At 32.2% G+C, this 20,865-nt stretch overlaps 1 protein-coding gene across 3 annotated transcripts in view; it reads right to left on the reverse strand.

Moving 5' to 3' along the window:
* Glcci1 (glucocorticoid induced 1) overlaps positions 1-20,865 on the reverse strand; it is a 148,066-nt gene that overhangs the window by 37,011 nt on the left and 90,190 nt on the right. For all 3 annotated transcript variants that reach the window (XM_047560081.1, XM_047560080.1, XM_047560082.1), the window contains exons 2-3: positions 17,469-17,620; positions 5,003-5,089 (exon numbers count right to left, since the gene is read on the reverse strand). In XM_047560081.1, the coding sequence (XP_047416037.1) occupies positions 5,003-5,089; positions 17,469-17,620 (239 nt within the window). The remainder of the gene's footprint in view (positions 1-5,002; positions 5,090-17,468; positions 17,621-20,865) is intronic.

Genomic DNA, 20,865 nt, shown 5'->3' on the forward strand with positions numbered 1-20,865 from the left:
CTTACAGATCTACTTGATTCATTGTATTTATTATAATCATTTTACAGAAGAGGAAACACTTGAAAAGAAAGGACCTATTCCAATGTGAGAGAGAAAATAGTAAACCCAGTAATTTATACTTCAATTTATAACCTCTCTTAACTACCTGACAATGTTGCTGAAAGTAATACTGTATTAAGGTTTAACCACTAATATGTACCAGTCATTGTGTATTGGCTCATGATTTCAACCACTTCACAAAGTAATTTCCTTTCTTAATGTTGGAGCCATTGCAAGCTGTAAATTAAAATTGAAATGAACAAAAATTTGATAAATCAATTAACTTATTGTATGCAGTTTCTATTGATACAGTAAGTTACTGATAAGTTTCTTTTTTTTTTTCTGATAAGCAGTGTGTATGATCTTAAAAACTGTTCCTATTGGATTGACCTTTTAAAAGATACTGAAAGGCCAGTCACAGTTGCACATGCCTATAATCTCAGTGACTCAGGAGGATGAGGCAGGAATCAAAAATTCAAGGCCAGTCTCAGAGATTTAGTAAGACCCTATCTCAAAAAATAAAAAGGGCTAAGGTTATAGTTCAGTGGCAAAGTACCCTGGGTTCAATCCCCAGTACTGGGAGGCAGAGATAATAAAAGAATTACAAAACATTTCTATGATTCAACTTAATTTAGAGACTTTCTTGGATAAAGAATACATGTATGTATACATTTCTCACATAATACCTTTGATTACAAAGGAACAATAAAAAAACTCGATTGTTTCTTGACGGTCTAGAGAAAACAATGTTACAATTATTTTTCCAACTGTAATTTTAAAAACATGAAGTCTACAAAATATATTGATTTTCTCATAGATATAAAAAATACAATGTATTATGAAATTCTCTAAATAGGCAATAAAAAGCACATAGATAATTACTAATAAAGCCTATAAATATTCAAAATATTCAGGGTCTTGAGGAAATTAACTTTCACCTATGGCAAACAATAGAACAGAAACAGTATGTTAGGAAGTTAAGCACCCAAGGAAAGCAATGATTTATGGCATTTCTTTTATATTAAGATGTTTAAGAATAAATTTATTGTTACATAATTTCAATCTTTTGAAATCTACTGAAACTTGCTTTATGGTCCAGAATATTACTCAGAGAACATTTCACATGTACTTAAAAGGATATATTCTACAGCTGGGTGGTGTTTTCTACGTATCACAGTCAGTTCAAATTGGTTGGAAATGGTGAAGTCTTCAATGTATCATTTTAATTCTTCTGATATTAATATTTTTTATTTTCTATTACCTTGTTGATTCTTTGTCTACTTGGTTGTTAAATCAAGTATTGAAAATAGGATGCTGAAATCCCCAGTTACTTCTGTAAGACCATTATTTCTCTTCTTATGGTTTTTGCCTCATGCTTTTTGGAATGCTATTGTTAGATTCATACACATTTGTAACTGTTACATTTCCTTTCATAGTGACCTTTTTACTATTATGAAATATACCTACTTGTCTTCAGAAATACTGTTTGCTATAAAGTCTATTTTGTATGGTATTAATATGCCTACTCCAGTTCTCTTATCATTACTGCTTTCCATATCCATCTTCTCACTTTTACTCTATGTGTTTGAATTGAAGATGTGTCTCTTAAAGACAGCATGCAGCAAGAAATTCTCTCAATCTCTTATTCATATGGGAATGGGAATGCCTTTTTTCCATCCTCATTTTGAAATACTAGTGTTGCTGGATACAGAATAGTTGATTGACATTTTTCTGTTTCAGCACTTTGAATACATCATGCCTGGTGGTTTCCATAATTTCTGATAAAACAGTTAGTTGGTTGTTAAAGGTCCCCCATGTGTGATGACTCATTTTCTCTTCCATCTTTTGAGATTTTATATTTACTTTAGGTTTTTAACAGGTTAACTATGATGTATCTGTGACTCTTTTTTGCATTTTCCTAGCTGGGGTTAGTTTAGCTTCTTAACACTGCATTTTGTTTTTCACCAAATCTAGAAACATTTCTGCTATTATTCTTCCACTTTTATTTATTTATTTTTGCTCTGCTCTGTCTCTTCTCTCTTGGATCTCTCATTAAATTTGTTTCTAGGATATGTTGTCCCTTGGTCCTCTGTGGCTCTTTTGACTTTTCTCTCTCTCTTTTTTTTCCTCTCTGTCCCCATTCCTCAGGGAATATAAATTCTATTGTGTTATCTTCACATTTACTGATTTTGTCTGTCATCTCAAATCTGTGTTTGAGTCTATTTAGTGAATTTTTAATTTTAGTTACTATTCTTTGTAAGTCTAGAAATTCTTCATTCACTCAGTGTCTGGAGTCCTATCAGTTCTACCTTCCTTTAATCATGGTTTCCTATAGTTCTTTGAAAATCATAGCTGTTTTGATGCCTTTGTCTATAAATCCAACATATAAAGACACTTAAGATAAAATTTCTACTGAACAGTAAAATATGGTCCGAGTATGTGCCACACATTTTTGTTTCTTTGTATATATCTGAATTTTTGGTTGAATGGTGAACAGTTCAGATAAAAGAGCAGCAACTCCTGATACTGATACTTCCCTCTGAAAGCTACTGTCATTGTTTATTGCTTCAGTAACTTGATGGCTTAAAGCTCTGTTTCCCTTGTAACTTTAGGCCACTGATGTCACTACTCCATTATTTTAAGCATGGCTTTTTTATACCCTTTAAAACTGTTCTCCAGTGTTTGACTCAGTGTTTGGCTAAATATTATATTTTTAAAAATATTATGTTTTTAAAAACTATCTCAAGCCAGTAAAATCCCCTCTCCCTACTGATAGGATTTATCTGAGTACATTTGAAATTCAAACTTACAATCTTACCTGAGTTTCATTTCCACTGGCCCTCTTGAATGTGGTTTGCACCTGTTCTTAGGCTTTATTGACCAGGGATACATGGGTGGCTTGGGCCCACTTTGTTATCTGCTGTGCATATTCATTAGTCTCAACAAGGGACATATGGGGAATTTATCAAGTCTCTATGACAATTTTACCTCTCAAAACTATTAAATTCCACTAGTACAAAAGATTGTTTCTTGCCCCAAAATGGACTACGACCTCAAACTAGTTCAGAAATTGGACTTCTCTGTTCACTTGCTGCCAAGATCCAACTGACAATGCTTTGTAACAAGTGATCTCTTCCCATCTGGGCAACAAATCTGCTGGTTTTCAAGGCCTGGCCCATTCTGGTTGAAATGTCACACCAATAGAGTTAGGGATGAGGAAGAAGGGAAGAGGAGTACCACCAGACAAGAACACCACAAGCTTGTGCTAATCTTACTCTTAAGTTCAGTAGTTTTTTTATAAATAAAGTTTCTCAATTTATTTTGATTTCTAGAGCACTAAAATACTTGTTTTGATATTTATGTATGTTTTATTCACAGTCTATGCATGGAGAACTGTTTTAGTCTTAACATATCAGACTCAGCTTCCTTTTTGTTGTTGATTTTGTGCATATTGTGTTTATGTGTCAGGTAGATGGGAGTTCCAGATTTACATCCATAACATCAAAAAGATGCTAAAGAGATGTAATAAAACCACAGGGAAAAATCATGCTAATAGCTGAACACAGTGGAACATGCCTGTAATCCCAGCAGCTTGGGCAGAGGCAGGAGGATCGTGAGTTCAAAGCCAGCCTCAGCAACTCAGCAAGGCCCTAAGCAACTCAGTGAGACCCTGTATCAAAATAAAAAATGGAATGGAATGGAGATGTGGCTCAGTGGTTAAGTTCCCCTGAATTCGATCCCTGGTACCAAAAAAAAAAAAAAAAAAAAATCATGCTACTAGAAATTATATCTATTTAGTCCAGATGCCACAGTATATGAGGGATACACATATTGATAACCTATGGTATATGAAAAGATGAAAATGATTTTTAAAAAGGCCTGGAAACTATACGTCTATGAAAAAAAATTCAAGAGAAATGTCAATGTTTAACCTGCTCCCCCCAATAATAAGTTATTGCTAGTCTTTCAAAAAGATAAAATGGAAACCCACCTGTAGCTCAAGGAGCAGAGTCAAAACAGTAGCATAATAATGCATGCAACATACAAAAGAACAATGTAAGCTAAAACAATTGAACTGGTTCTCTTAATGAGTTCCCCTTGCTGAGAATAATCATTAAGAAATATTAGATAACCATCTTTTAAAAGGGTGCTTAACAGAGGAGATGACATTTCCACTCCCAGTTTCTATTATTTTATAAAAGACAAACATAAGACTAAAGACACAAAGTTATATGTATGGATGTTTATAATAAGGGAATGAATATGAAGAAATAATTCTACATGAATATACCACAGTGAATCTCACCATTGTATACATTCACAAGAAATTAATTTAAAAATATAACTGGTAAATGGAAGAAATAGCAATGGAAAGGAACAGGGGAAGGGATGTGGGAAGGAGAAGGAGAGGTACTGGGATCTGAATTAGAACAAGATATATTCCATGCTTGTGTAATTATGTCAAAATGGAGTCTATTGTCATGCATAACTAAAAAGACCCAATTAAAAAAAAAAGATATGGATTCCACTGTACTACTGGCTCCCAAAGGGAAACAGTATGCTGGATATCACAAAAAAAACTGTCAGAAACAGAAAACACTAATCATTATACAAAACTATGATCTACAGCTTTGGTTGCCATAACTTTAAAATAAGCAGGTAAAGACAAAAGATATCTAAAGATAACAAAAGATATCTAAAGTGAACAAAACAGAGTTATTACATAAAACGAGACTTCATTCCAGAAAAGTTACAGCCAATTGGATACAGTACAAATATTTATAAAGGACATACAGGATACAAAAGGAAACTCTTGACTTGTTCAATAAAACACAAATTCAACCCTTAAATTCTGAACAAGGTAAGGTTAGGGTAAATGAAAGAAGTATCATTATATTCAGAAATAGTAAAATAATCTGCTAGGACCAAAACAGGTTACAGACAAGAAACAGAAATAACTTACCTCTTTTAGTTGATCAGCACTCCCCCATGATGCAGAACGCTGATGTGATCTCTTTTCTGCTCCTTCTTCTGCCCAACAGCTAGGTGTCTTTAAAAAAACAAACAAAATATAAAAAATAATTTGGTCTTTACTCCTTAACCTCAATAAACTAAAATATAATTCACATTTTTAGTACATACCAGTTAGGTAGCTATACTAAAATCCTTTACCCACCAAAATCCTGTGAAAATGTTTAAAACACTGTCATATTTTGAATTAGTCATGATTGTTTCAAGAAGTCTAAATCATCTTGCTTAAAAAACTTCGACATCCTCACATCAATAACATTAATAACTTAAAGTTACCAAATTCAAAAAAATTGATGATCTCCATATTGGCATTTTTAAAGAGAAGAGACAAACTAAATACAAAATGGTACTTCTACTAAATATAATGGACCAAAAAAAAAAAAAAAAAAAGAATCAAACTCCTTCAGAAGCAGTAACATTATAGATGACTTAGATAACAAATAACTGGGCAGATAGAGGGCTGATTGTACTATTCTTCCTATACTTGGCAAAGAGAGTAATAGCCATACTATTTTTTTGGAAAAACATCAGGCATCCTTATATTAAAAAGTTATTATAAAACAAACCAGAGAAAGATTAGGAATAAATGTAAGCCAAATAAACTGATTATAAATGGTATGTATCTTTTTAAAAAAGGTAAGCTCTGTGATAAAATAGAATCACTTAATTATAACATCATTTTTAGTTATTTAATCATTAATAGATACTATACTCATATATATAAAACAACAAATCCCAAATAATGCCATAAAGTAGTAAGATAATTTACTAATTATATTAAAAATAAAAAAATATTAAAATACCTTCCTTAATATATGAGAACACTGAGTGTAATGTAAATTAGGAAAATTAAAAACCACTATTTAAAGACAGATAATGGGTAATAATTATAACAGTACGTATATATGTCTTTTAAAATGCTTTTTTATTACATATGGGAAAAATTATTGTTGAAGCTGCACTTCAGAATCTACATAATATGTAAGCGCTCATTAAAAAGCCATCAGTTTTACGTACAACTTGTGGCCAACTTGTAAAATAATTACCATCTCTTAAAAGCAACGATACTCCAAAATGAAACCAGTAATAACTGAATGCCAGTTAAATAAATACAGAAATTACTGAATTTCAGAGCCCTCTCATGCTCTGAAGTTACCTATAACATTCCTACCATTGCTTCCCAGTCCAAACTTAATGTTTTAATTATATTATCAATTGTTGATTCTTGTAATAATGACTTTTTCTATGCACTTAACTCAATATTAAGTTTAAACTTGGTGACAGTAAATTATTACAGATTCCAATACAAAGGTGGTTGAATTTAATCAACATCTATTATGTCCCAGTTATCGTTCTAGAAGCTTAATATGGATTACTTATATAATCCTCATTGCAATAGGTACTAGAGTTATTCTTCAAACGCTATAAGAATTCCAACACAGAGAAAACATCATTTATACTATTTCCCAAGAAGAAAGTTCCCATATTAATCATTCATTTACAGAAGTTGTTAATACCTTGAGAGGTCAACTCCTTTTCCAGACAATACCCTAAACTATGACCTAATTCTAAATTATGATCTTACTTCTCAGATCTTAAATCTTAAAGCACATCATCTCTAACATACAAAAGTCTTCCTCAGTAAATGCTGTTTAACACTATCCCAGGTTTTTCAACATTGATAAGATATAGCTAGTTGAGAACTAATGTATCAGACAACAAAGGTCAGAGAACCAAAGAAAGAAGGTTATCCCAAATAAACATGACCTATTTCACAATTTTACCTAATGATAACTGAGGGGCAAAGGCATGATAAAGTTAAAAGAGAACAGGTTAATTTTGTTACCAGAAAAATGTTTCAGGTAAAGGGAGGGAACTGAGTATATGGATAATAGGAGAAGAGGAAAGGTCCTCCATTATATAAAATTTATTTTTGAACCCAGGGAACACATTAACTACAGAAGTCAGTAAGTAGAATTTTGAGTTACTGGCAATTTTAAAGTATTAAAACTACTGAATAAAATATTAGCAATTTTATCACAGATTAATGTTTTTCTTCAATACAGGTGAATATATTCCTTTAGCAAACAGGAACACTATTACTTTGGTAAGAACTCTGCTCAACTCTAGAATTATAAAATCTTCTCTACTGTTGTCAGATAATGGCTAAAAGAAAACAGTGAAGGTGATCTTTCTTAAAAAAAATTTTTATGGATGGACACAATATCTTTATTTATTTTTATGTGGTGCTGAGGACTGACCCCAGTGCGCCCCTCATGTGCTAGGTAAGTGATCTACTACCAAGCTACAAACCCAGCCCAAGGTGATCTTGAGTAGGAATAAATTTCCATGCATTTATTCAACTGTCAGAAATCAGCTCCATAAAATAACAATTTAGGTCCCTTAAATGCAATTTAAGAGATTCATACACATCACATTCTCAGACTTGCTTCCATTTCAAAGAAGTCTCCTACCCCGAAAATGTTTCAGCAACTGCTGCTTCTTAAACAAATTGCAACAGTAAGCTCTTCAAAAAGGGCACAGGAAACCCAAACAGCTGTATCAAGAGTGTCTTTCGGTAAGGAAATGAGTTTCTGATCAGAGTGGTAAAACCGAAAGTACTCTTTTTCATCTATTACTATTTGAGGAACATCCTCTATTCCTTTGATTAAAGTTTTCTCCCAACCAAGTTTCTTTCAGGAATGAAGGAAAAGGCTAGGTATTTTAACACAATTTCAATAGCAAAGAATTAGTTCAGAGTTACTTTATTTTACTGGATGTTGGCTAAAGCCAAAATGCTAAATACTTATTCCAGATCTGTTTCTTTTTTCAGTACTGGGGATTGAACCTAAGGCCTCATGCATTTCTTGACAGGCACTCAACCACTGAGCTATATCCCTAAACCCCTGAGATCTGTTTCTTAAAAACAGACTTTTAGCAAAAGACATTGACAGAAAGAGAGGATCATAAAACTCTCTACACTAAAATCTTAATGAAATTGAGAAAAATAAACTGAAATTTAATTTTATGTACTTTCTGGCATGCTAATGTTTTATTGTTTAGACTCAAAAAAATTATTTTAAAGAAAAATCAGAGAAAAACATTACCAAAAAAAAGGGAAGCTTAACTACATAAGAATTACATTTAGGATCTAATCATCCCATTTCTCATTCTGAAGAATAAAAGTTTTGTTTTTGTTTCTTTAATATAGGGTTTCACCATGTTGCCCAGGATAGCCTCAAATACCTGAGTTCAAGCAATTCTCCTGCATGTGCTTGGCTCAAATGATGCAAGTTTTGAAATTTCTTTCTGATACAACTAAAAGCAACCAAGACCATGGAAGAAATTGAGATTTTCTCAAAAGCTAAAATCCAAAAACAGTAGGCCAGTAAGTTTCATAGATAAAAATTATTTCAGATCCAAGTGACAATAATTCTGATGATATTTACACTATAACTAAGAGTACAAAGGAAGGAAATCTTGCAAACTCTTTTTATGAAGCAAGTAACCTAAAGATTACATCATGAATAGGAAAAAAAAATTCAGGTCTCATTTAAACAAATACCAAAAACATCAACGAATACTTCATTTGCCACTATATATATTTAAAACAAATAGTATTTCTCAGAAATGTAACCATGGACCAAATATTAGATTATCTATTGAAGAAATCCACCATATTATATGTTGGGTCAAAAAAACAATATTTAATGATAAAATGGCATTTCCTATATAAATAATCATTCCTGATTAAAACAAGAAGGACCATTATTAAAATAGGCATATGTGCTGAATGTATGTAAAATATGCATGCTTCATAGCAAAACTGAGTATATAATGTCTAGTGGAACACAGCAGAGTGTTCAGAAATAAATCTTCACATATATGGTTAATTTTCAACAGGGGTGTCAAAACCATTCAACAGGGGAAAGGACAGCCTTTTCAACAAATGATGCTGAAAAAGCTAGATTACCTACAACCAACAGAATTAAACTAAACCCTTACCTTCTAACTATTCACAAAAGTAACTCGAATGGATCAAAGACCTAAACTTAAAAGCAGAAACTATAAAACTCTTTGAAGAAATACTAGGGAATAGCTCCATGATGCTGAATTTGGAAATTATTTCTTGAATATGCTACTAAAAGAACAAGCAATAAAAAGAAAAAAAAATCTAGATTCTACAAAAATTAAAAATCAGAACATTATCAATAGAATGAAAAGGGTTGCAGAATGGGAAAAGAAATTGCAAATCACATATTTTACGAGGGATTAATATCAGAATTAATACAAAGAGCTCCTAAAACTCTAACAAAAAAACAACTAATTTGAAAATGGGCAAAGGACATAGACATTTCTCCAATAAGATATACATATGGCCAAAATGCAAGTGAACACCACCATTCAACATTTAGGAAATGCAAACAAAATCACAATAAGGTACTATTTTACATCCATTAAGATGACTATTTATAGAACCAAAAAAAAAAAAAAAAAAGAAAGAAAGCCAGAAAAATAACAGCTGCAGTAGAAAAAAAGGGAACCTTAAGCATTGCCAATGGGAATGTAGAATGGTACAGCTGTTGTAAAAAAAATAGTACAGTGGTTCCTTAGAAATGTAAACATATAATTACTATATGATCCAGCAATTTTATTTTTGGGTAGATACTCAGAGAAACGAAAGCAGGGACTTGAAAAGATATTTGTATACAAATGTTGGTAGCAGTATTATTCAAAATAATACTATCCAAATGTCCATCAACAAATGAATAAACAAAATGTGATATGTACACATAATGGAATATTACTGAGCCTTAAAAAAGGGAATTTCGCCATATGCTACAATAAAAAGCTTGAAAAACATTATATTAAGTGAAACACGCCAGATATCAAAGGAGAAATGCTGTATGAGTCTTCTAATATGAGGCTCTAGAGTAGTTAAATTCATAGAGACAGAAAGTAGAATGGTAGTTACCTGATTCTAGGGAATGAAGGGAATGGGGAGATAGTGTTTAATGAAAACCAAACTTCAGCTGGGGAAGATGGAAAAGTGGTAGAGCTAGATGGTGAAAACAGTCACACAACAAAAGTGAATGTACTTAAAGCTAAAGAATATACCATTAAAAATGGTTAAAATGGTAAATTTTATGTTATACATATTTTACCACAATTTTAAGAAAATTAAAATAGTAAAAAAAAAGAATAATGAGGTAGGGATTTACATGTAATGATAAGGAAGGATGCCAGTGAGTCATCAAATGGAAAATGCAAGCTAGAGAAAGAATATGAAGTAAGATTCCATCTCTGTGTATATGCTTAAAGAATTTATTTTTAAAGGTATAGAAAACTTCTCAAAATTTATAGCCCCCCCCCAAAAAAAAATTCTTAATAATGATCATTTAAGGCCAGACCCAGGGAGTCAATAGCTGTTATTCATGTCCTTCCTTTTAAATTATTCAGATTATTTTACCACCAAAATGCATTATTTTCAAAACAAAATTAGATAAAACCCAAAACAAATAATCTGAAATAGATTTAATTTACCTGAATTAAGAACATTCTGAAGCAGTTGGGAACAGTGGTGCACACCTATAATCCCAGCTACTCAGGAGGCTGAGGCAGGAGGATTTCAAAACAGAGAACTTGTCTCAAAATAAAAAAATAAAGAGAGCTGACAATGTAGCCCAGTGGTAGAATGCCCCTGGGTTCAATCCCCAGTACTGATAACAATACAAAACAAACAAACAAAAACCTCCTGAGACAATTATGGAAGGTTTATAAAAAATATCACCAAGCATCCCTGAAAGAAATCAAAGCACAGGAATTTCACAAGATATTATGATAGAATGCTGACCTGGGTTGGGATGTCTGAAGTGGAAATTCTGTGTTTAGGCAAGTAGCTTTTTTTTTCCCCCCCAAAAATCATATGTAAGAAGTATTAAATTCATTTTATTAGAATATAAATCTAAATCATTTTAGATTTTTGTTTAAAAAGAAGGTGGTAGTACTTTCTCTTAAGAATGAATATATTCACTTGCATACATCTTATTAATTGAAATTAGCTATAGAAGAGTTAACATCCTAAAGTCTTCTAGTTTAATGGACATTTCACAGAGGCAACTTGCTGAGACTCAGTTAAGTAGTAGTTTGTTCCATGAGCAGGTTTGGATGGATTACTCACACAGAAAAAACTATATAAGAAAACTATATATAACTATATAAGAAAAAAGAGATTAAGGTTTATAAAACTCAAATCTGGAATAGGATGATAAACTATTAAGACTGTTTTTAAAAAGTTGAAATAAAATTAAGAGAATGAAAAAACTGGTGGAGGGGGAGGCTCATTTCTAGTACTTAGTTTTTTTTCCATTCTATTTTGATACTGATTTTATGTCCACATTGAATCTTTTAACATTTTTAGTTAAGAAAAATATCACAATGCTCCCAAAGTCCTATAAAAATTTGTCAAAAGGGTGATATGCTGCATATTAGTTAGCATAGACTAGATTATGTAACAGAGTAACCACTCAATTTTCAACTCTGAATGTTTTCAAACTACAAAGGCCAAATTTCTGCTCATATTACATGTATGGATAAGAAGGCAATGGTTGTCATTATCACTTAGTGACCCAGAAATATCTAATAGAGTAGTGAACACTATTATTTTCCCTTGTCAGAGGGAATGCGCCAGCTTTTTAAAGCTTACTTCCAAAGTCTCATGGCCCAACTTAATTTCAAAGACACAGAGAAGAGAGAATGCCAACAGTTGTCTAGAGTCCGATCACTACTATATCTGCGAAATCAGAAGAAACATCTCTGCTTATTGCTGTATAGATTCTTATCATTTAACACTTTATAAAAATATGTGTTAGTTTCATATTTAAAAACACTTAAAACACAAGAGTTTAAAATTTGTTAATATATTACACTTTATAATATGGGGAAAAGGCTGAGGAACTACTAATGTCTGACTCTAGTAACATTAACCACAATTTTAAGAGTTGGTAATAAACTTTTTTTGTTTTTAAAGGTACAGAGGATTGAACTCAGAGGTGCTTAAGCACAGAGCCACATCCCAAGCCCTTTTTTATATTTTACTTAGATATAAGGTCTCACTGAGTTGCTAAGTTCCTCACCAAGTTTCTGAGGTTAGCTTTGAACTTGAAATCCTCCTGCCTCAGCTGCCTGAGTCACTGTAAACTTTTGTTTTAAAAAGGTTGTATCTGCAAGGCTCAAGTAACAAAGTAACATTAAATTCTACAAAAGTTTTTTAGTTTTTCTAAGATTTGATTATCCTCACAAAGAATGTGTAACAGTGTCTGTCATATATTATTAACTTGACTTTACAGAAAAGCAAACTAAAGCCTAGTAAGACAGCGGTTAATTCAGTGAGTCATATTAAAAAAAATTCTTAAGAAAAATTTCCAATAGAACAGTTAAAAAACTAGTGGTGTGGCTCAGTGATAGAACACTTGCCTAGCATGCCACGACCCTAGGTTTGATCCCCAGAAGAACAAAAATAAAAACAAAACTACTCAGTATCTGTAAATCCAACATTTAATTCTCTTTATAATCATTTTCTATATTTGCTTCATTACATATTTATCCAACTATACATAATCTATCTTCTTTTTTATTCATTTCAAAGTAAGTTACAGAGAATAGCAAACTTAAGGCCTAAACGTCTTAGAGTTCAGTTTTTTATATTCTATGTTTTCAAAGTTGAATGTTATGTGGTAAATGCACAACTGTACACAAGGATAAATTGTGATGAATGTATTCATACTTGTAATCCAAACCTCTATCCAGATATATAATATTTCACTCGTAAAAATAGAGTAGAATTGTGGTTACCAGAAGTTGGGGAAGGGATAGCAGAGATAGTGGTCAAAGGACACAAAATTTTCAGTAAAGACAAGAACAGCTTCAAGAGATTTATCATATATTATTGTGACTGCAGTTAATAATGGCATTTTGAATACAGTCTACCAATGCATAACATTTTGGTCAATGACAAAGCACCTATACAATAGGGGTACCATAATATTATAATGGAACTGAAAAAATTTCCATCATCTAATCAGAGCCCTCTTAACATCACAGTGCATTATTCAACTATTTGTGATGCTGCCAATGAAAACAAACCAATTTACACTGCCAGTTGTATAAAACTATAGTACATGTAGTTATATACAGTACATATTTGATCACGATAATAAATGTTACTTGTTTATGTATTTACTATGCTGTATTTTCATTTTAGAGTGTACTCTTCCACTTGAAAAGCAATATGTTGTGCTATGTCAGCAGCAGGCTCACGTAGTATTTTACTGTATCTTCATCAAGAGGCCACACTGAGTGACTGACCTATGTCAACAAGGTATGTGAAAGAAATTCTGCTATGTTTGCATAATGATGAAATCACCTAAGGATGCATCTCTCTGAATGTATCCCCAGTTAAGTAATATATGACTGTATTTGAAAATTGCTAGGAGAGTAGATTTTAAGTGATCTAATTTAAAAAAAAAAAACATAAGTGAGATAAGGTACAAGGTAAGCAGATTTCATTTAATTATTTCACAATATATCTCATCACGTTTTATAAAATAAATACAGTTTCTACTTAAACAGTATGAAGAATTTTATCTCTAGCCCTAAATAATTAAGGTAGTTGAAACATAACTATCAAAGAAAGATGCTGGAGACACCCCTCACCAAGAGCAGGCAGCCCAGGTGTTTAATATCTGTAACAAATTGAGCAAACTACCTCCTCTCTCCACCAAATAACTGAAAATTACTTATTCACTCCCAAAAAGCTCAGGAGTTAATCCAGGAGGAATAAATGTGGCCATAAAAACTAGATCATATGTTCATCTCTTGAATCTTCAATTAAACTAACAGATGCTTGGGGGCAAGGTACTGCTTGTGAGGCAAGTGCTAGGTTAAATGCTACAAGTCTATTAGTGGTTTCTATGAGAGGCAATGAGGAGCTGAAGAAAAGGCAAACTCTTTGGAATCAACATAATCTGGGTTCAGATCTCTTCATACTTAATGAGTTATTTAAATTTCTTAACTTTTCTAAGCCTCAGTTCCACATCTAAGAAATTAGGCTTATGTTTTCCCTTCTTTTCAATAACAAGTTTCTCAAATAAATGACCCACATCCAGAACCAGGCAAGACAAGTACCCATCCTGGACCTCAAGATTTAAGAGGAATTACTCTGGCCCTCTTCATGTTCTTCCCCAAAAGGTGAAGAGACCTTGGGGTCAAAGGACATGCACACCATGAATCAATGCCCTGCTACTGATCATGTATGCTCTGGGTCTACATAGACCCAGGAATTCCCTGTCCATATGATGAAAATTTGACTTCCAAGGTCTGCAAGGATCTATCCCCTGGGGTCTCATTCCTAAAAGGGTATGGAAGGAACTTGATTGTAAGGACTTAGAGAGAGAAAGGTACCAGGCCTATGTATAAAGCCACCTCAGAGTATGACACAGGAACAGAATGGGGTTTAGGCTCAGAGGGTGAGATAGACTTGGCCTATGTAGACACATTCTGGCATATAACCGAAAAGTTCAAGAATACTTATTTCAAACTTGACCTTTTATTATTATTTATTTGTGGTATTGGAGATTGAACCCAGGAGTGTTACCACTGAGTTACACCTTAGTTCTTTTTATTTTGAAATGAGGTCTTGCTAAATTGTGCTAAATTGTGGCCTTGAGCTTACAATATTCCTGTCTCAGTCTCCCATGTCTCTGGGATTATAGGAATGTATCACAGTGCTCGACACAAACCTTACAGGTCCCTATGAAGATTTATTTGTCAAAACGGGAACAGGAAACATATTTAACAGTTTATTTAACTTAAACATGTGCTGTTTGGGTCTTTATATTTAGTACAGACTCCACAAATGTTAGAAGTGGGCTAGTCTACTATAACCCAGTATGTATTTACAGTATTTCCCATGTGTACTTTAAAATATTATATCTGGTCATGCAACATAGGTTTCATTATTGCCACTGCATAAAGAAAGAGACATGCAGAAGAAACCTATCTCCAGTTCTCTTTTCTTCTACCTCATCTCTCTTCTTAACTACCAAGTACTCTGGGCATACTACTCTACCATATCATTAATATTGAACTTTGCAAGATAATGTACTGTGGGGGTCTCTCAGTCACGTCCCACGTGGATGAGAAAAGGGTTAACTGCTGGAGGATGATGTTGGCTGTAAATAAATCAATTACCCATAAACTTATCTAATCAATAAACATACAAGAGTCAATACTCCTTTTAAATGAGAGGGGGTGTGATGGGTCTGGACATACCAGCCCCTGCCTACAACAACATGGAGTAGCCCAACTCTCTTTTATTCTTGACACACAGGTAAAGGCGCCCAGAAAGGGAGAAGTTTCTTCTGTGATGAACAAGTTAGGGTGGAGTTAGGACCCTCTATCAAAAGGCTCGGCCTAGTCTGATTCTGTTACATAAGGATGGCTACCCACAATGTACCCCTAGTCCATTAGTTCTATTCTCCATGACCTCTCTTGAATATCTGATCCTGCCAGCAATGTTTCCTTTCTTAACTAAAACAGTTTACTCCTTTGCCTTCTAAAACTACACTAACTAGTGTTTTCACCATCCTTTTGCTCTTTCTCAGTTTTTTTCTTTTCTTTTTTTAGGAGTAAATAAAATGTTCCTGGATAGTGTCACTGTGTCACTCAAAACTATGTTCAACAAAATACTTTCTTTTTTATTACTTCTTAATAGGTGCTTTATAATTATCCATAATAGTGGGATTCACAGTTACATATTCATACATGTACACAACAGAACAATATAATTTGGTCAATTTCATTCCCCAGTATCTCACCCTCTCCTTCCCCCTCCTCTATTGGGTTATTTTTGTTTTGTTTTGTTTTTGGTCATCTAATAAAAATAGCTACCATTTTTAGTACTGTCAGTTATTGCATGAATGAAATAAATATAACCTATATTAGAAATAAGGTTTTAACACTTTCTAGCTTTACGATCCCAAGTAAGTCATTTAACTTCCCTGAGTTTCTGTTTTTCCAGGTGAGTAAGTTGTAATATTCTTATAAGAATTAAATGAAACATGGGCTATAAAACAAACAGTACATGGAACATAGTTAATAAATGTTAACTCTCTCCTCTCTCTTATTGCTCCTAAGTGAATAAATTAGTTCTCTTTCCTCTATGTGCCTTTCCAAAAACAAAGTTGTTGATCACTGAACTTTCTTTATCCTCTATATCTGCACTTATTGCATCTGTGAATCCAACTCCTCTGGAAAGATGGTTCTCAATTATTTGCGTCTAAATTTCTCACTAAATGTCTAGACCCACATCTCTAAGCTTTAATAATTATTTCTACTTGAGAATTCTATTGCTTGCCATATAAAATTTGTCCTTTTCTTCACTGAAGGAAGATAAGGAAAACAAAAGGTTAATAACACTAGACATTACAAAGGTAGAACTGATGGGATAAATGATAAAGAAGCAGCTAATTTCAGTTGCAAGCTTGCCCTAAAAAAATGACAAAAATTAAGAAGCAAGATTTTCAATGATCATGTTCAAAATTCTCTCCCCTTTTTCTAATTATTCAGACACGAAATGCTAATCTATTTTTTAATCTATAAAGCCTGAAATGTACTCCTTCTTTTGAATGCCCTCACATTTACATGTCCCATTCATATACTTATACGCTATCTTTAATTATTGATTGTTATAAATTTACATAGTATCTTCCTAACTATACTGCAGGTATACTACTGATCACCTGTCATATTTTTTAATATTCTTCATAATGTCTATAAATGCTGATGAATATATAGTTAAGAACTCAGATAATCATAAATAAAGATATTTTCAAAATTTTTCTGTTATAGGAGGAAGTATTTCAAATTGAAAGTTTAGAGATTGTTCCACAGGGAAAATGTGAAAAAGAGAAAATTTCTATTTCTGAGTTTTCTGTCTTGCTTTTAATAAGGAAAGAAAACAACCTTTAACTTACGATCTTTTAGCCACAAGTTGATACTTTATAAATTATTTTCAAGAATTATACAAACATTTCTTCAAAAAATACTTATATTTTCTAATATAATTACTAGTCATTATTTTAATTTCTAGTGGAAAGTTATTCTTAAAACTACGTCTCTAAAACCATGTACTATAGATTGACATTTATTAAATATTAAATACTCTTAAAACTTCTAAAATCCATGTGATGAAAAATTACAGTTCATTCAGAGCAACGAATTTTTTTATTAGATATATTTTGAATTCAGGAAAATTTAATTATATTCCATTTTCTTTAGTATGATCAAAACAGAAAAACTGCAGAGTAATAAAGTTGATTTTAATTCGCTAACTTTACCTGAGTAGCTTTATCTTTCATACATGAAGGGTAGTGAACATGAGGATCCCGTGGCCACTGTCCTGTGAGGTAAGGTCCTGTTATCGTATCCAAAGAAGAGGTTCGCCTTATTGTACTAGAGGTTCGAACTTGCTGAGATTTCGGCCTGTCCACTATAAAAAGTGAAAAAGAAAATTAGATATTAGAGTGAATTTTTAAATTATTTAAACTGTAGTTTGTAAATGTTATCGAATCAATTTTCCCTATAATACATACATTTACCCTAATAACCCTATTTACAGATCCTCTCCCAAGGAGAACACATTTAACAATCTTGCATGTACTTTCAGGATTTTTGACATCCTCTGAAGCCCATCCAGATTGCAATAAAATCTACTTATTTCTATTGCCATTACTTTAAGACCCCATCATATCTTATCACCTGCCAGTTTTCTAACTGCTGTTTCTGCATCCATTTCAACTAAATTTTTTTAGTTTGTTCTTTCTAGATATACATGGCAGTAGAGTGCATTTTGACTTATTATACATACATATAATAAGTATAACTTGTTCCAATTAGTATCTCATTATTGTGGTAGTATATGATGTGGAATTAAATTGGTCGTGTATTCATATATAAATACTGCTTCTCCTTTCTCTGTTCAAGATATACTCATTCCCCTCTGTTTTCATGGTACCCTAGGCTTGTCTCTCTCCCCCACCAGGTCATAATTTCAGATACTGTCGTCCAAAAAGGAGTTGAAATTTAATATTTACTTAAAAACTGATTCACAGCTATCTCAAAATAACATGTGTAAAGAACTACATATCTTAATTCTTATTTAAAGATGAATTTGAAGCATAAAGAAGTTGAATTATCCCATGAAACAGGACAGTTAAAAGGGAATAGGGTTAAAAAAGAACCAAGCTCTCTGGGCATTTTATACAGTTGAATCATTTTATCCTAACAATCTATTTCTTCTCTTCCCCACATGAGTACCATAATCATCTTTGTTGAAAATTAAAATCATCACGTGGAACACTGAATCCATAAAGAAATGATGATTTTCCATGTGTCCACTCTAAATAATTTCCTATGAATGTGTACTCTATAATAAATCCAACGGATTTTAAGTTTCCAAGGCTCTGATTCTAGTTCTATCTCACATAAGACAAAATGCCTTGCATATTAGAGAGGGTCAGAAAACATTTTAAATTTAATGCTTTCCTCAAACTACCTTCCTGAAACCAAAACACACAGTTCATCAGAATAAAATATGCAATCTACTCTGATGTTATCATATTATCTAGATTCTATCTTAGAATTGCAGTTGATTTCTTCTTTCATTTGCATTGTTAGAGAAAATCTGAAAATTATCAAATTTCTTCATCTTTATTAGTTAGCTCTAATTTTATTGTACCAAAGGCAAAGAATCTAGTTGACTCAGTTCTACTCTTTTGATTCACCTGAAATTTTGTGACCAAAAACATAGCAAATTTTCATAGAGATTTCATGAGTAATGAAGAAGATATAGTTTGTTCTCAGAATATAGAGTTATTTATCTTATATCTCAATTATATGAATTACATAAAAATATAGAATGTAGAATTATCAGCTTGATCTCTCACCTACAAAAGTATTATAAAATCTCTAAACTACTACTGAGTTCTAAAAGTTCTCTATTTCTTGAATATTTTTGACATATTTTTAGTTCTTAATAATTTGGTATATATAAATTAATGACATGGTCATTATGGCTTATAATGCATCATCATTAAAATATGTCCCATTTATTACTTTTTACTTTTAAATTTTGTCAAACCAAACACTGACTCCCTTTTTGTTTTCCTTGGAATGATTTGCCCTATATATCCCCCTTTCTTTTTATTTTCAAGTTCTTTGAATCATAGCTTATTAAGTGTATCTCTTATAGACAGTAAGTATGCTGTAATAAGCTTTTTTGTCGTAAAAGGTGAGATTATCCCACTTATATTTATTGTTGTAACATGCTTTATTTAACCTGTTATTTAATTTCACCCCTATTTTGTATTGCTTCCTCACTACTTGTTTTCTGTTTTATTGTTTGTTCCTTCTCTCTACTCCTTATATCCTTCTCATCATAGGGAACTTGGAAAATATGGAACTTATTTTTAGCTCTATTAGGAGGTACTTATATTCCTTTAAATGTTTCCTGGTTGTAAAAGCAATATCTACTAACTTGAGGAACACTGGGAAATAAGTAAAATTAATATGTTCCCCATAATCTGATTTATGATGACTTGTTTAAAATTTTAAAGTTACTTTGCATTCCTTCCACCCAGAAGATACGAAAGGCAAAAAAAAAAAAAATGTCCCTTGAAAAATAGAGACAACATTTACAGCAGTTGCCAATTTTAAAAAAGGCCTATCTAAATATCGGCTATAAACAAAAATGAAAAACCATTACATTTGAAAATTTGTGCATATACTTAAATTGCTCCAAGCTATTTGAAAAATTGCAGTTTGTCATTAAAACTCAATTTGGCAAGTAAACAATAGGGATAATTTTTATTTTATGATGAGTTAAATATCTAATCAATCAATCTATAAATGAATCCACTGGCCTGTATAATACAATATTCTTATCTGTATTTACTTTTTCTTTCATTGTGTTTTAAATCTTTGGATCTTTGTGTATCATTTTAAAAAGAATGCAAGTTCTCCCTTTGGTGTCTACTCTATGAGGAGCTAGCTACTTTGTTAGAATTATGGTCTTTAAGTTATTTTGCTTAAGTATTCCTATTGGTAACTACGTAGACAGCAATAAGCATAGCTATTTATTAACAACTGGATATGTATATTATTACCCATATGTTATGCATATTCCAAAATAAATTATAAATGCATATGTATGAAATTTAAAATAATTGAAAATTCTATTTGCTTCATGTACCTCAATGGGTATCCTTACTCACTTCAATAGGATAACTGTTAGGGTAAGGCACCTGAAATTGAAAACTAAATTGAATCCGGAGATTGGCCAGCTAGTTTTGTCTAAATCTGTAACTATAATCTTAATTCTTAATTGTGTAAGAATATGCAGACAAGCTCCACATGATTACTAATATGAAGAAAATATTAAAAAGAAAGAATAAGGATACCACAATGTCCACATTTTGTTAAAAAGTTCACTCTTTCCAGTCATCATTTTAAAAACTGAAAAGTACACGAGGCAGATATACAGTCACAAGTCACATATATTTCAATTCTGGACTACTATATGATGGTGGTCCCATAGGATTAAAATGAAGCTGAAAAATTCCTGTCAACAAGTAACTCTTTTGCCATTATAATATAGTAGTACAATGCTATGCTCATGTTTGCAGCTATATTAGTATAAATAAACCTACTGCACAACCAGTTATATAAAAGCATAGC

This window comes from Sciurus carolinensis, chromosome 8 (assembly GCF_902686445.1).
Source record: "Sciurus carolinensis chromosome 8, mSciCar1.2, whole genome shotgun sequence".
Classification (NCBI taxonomy): Eukaryota; Metazoa; Chordata; class Mammalia; order Rodentia; family Sciuridae; genus Sciurus; species Sciurus carolinensis.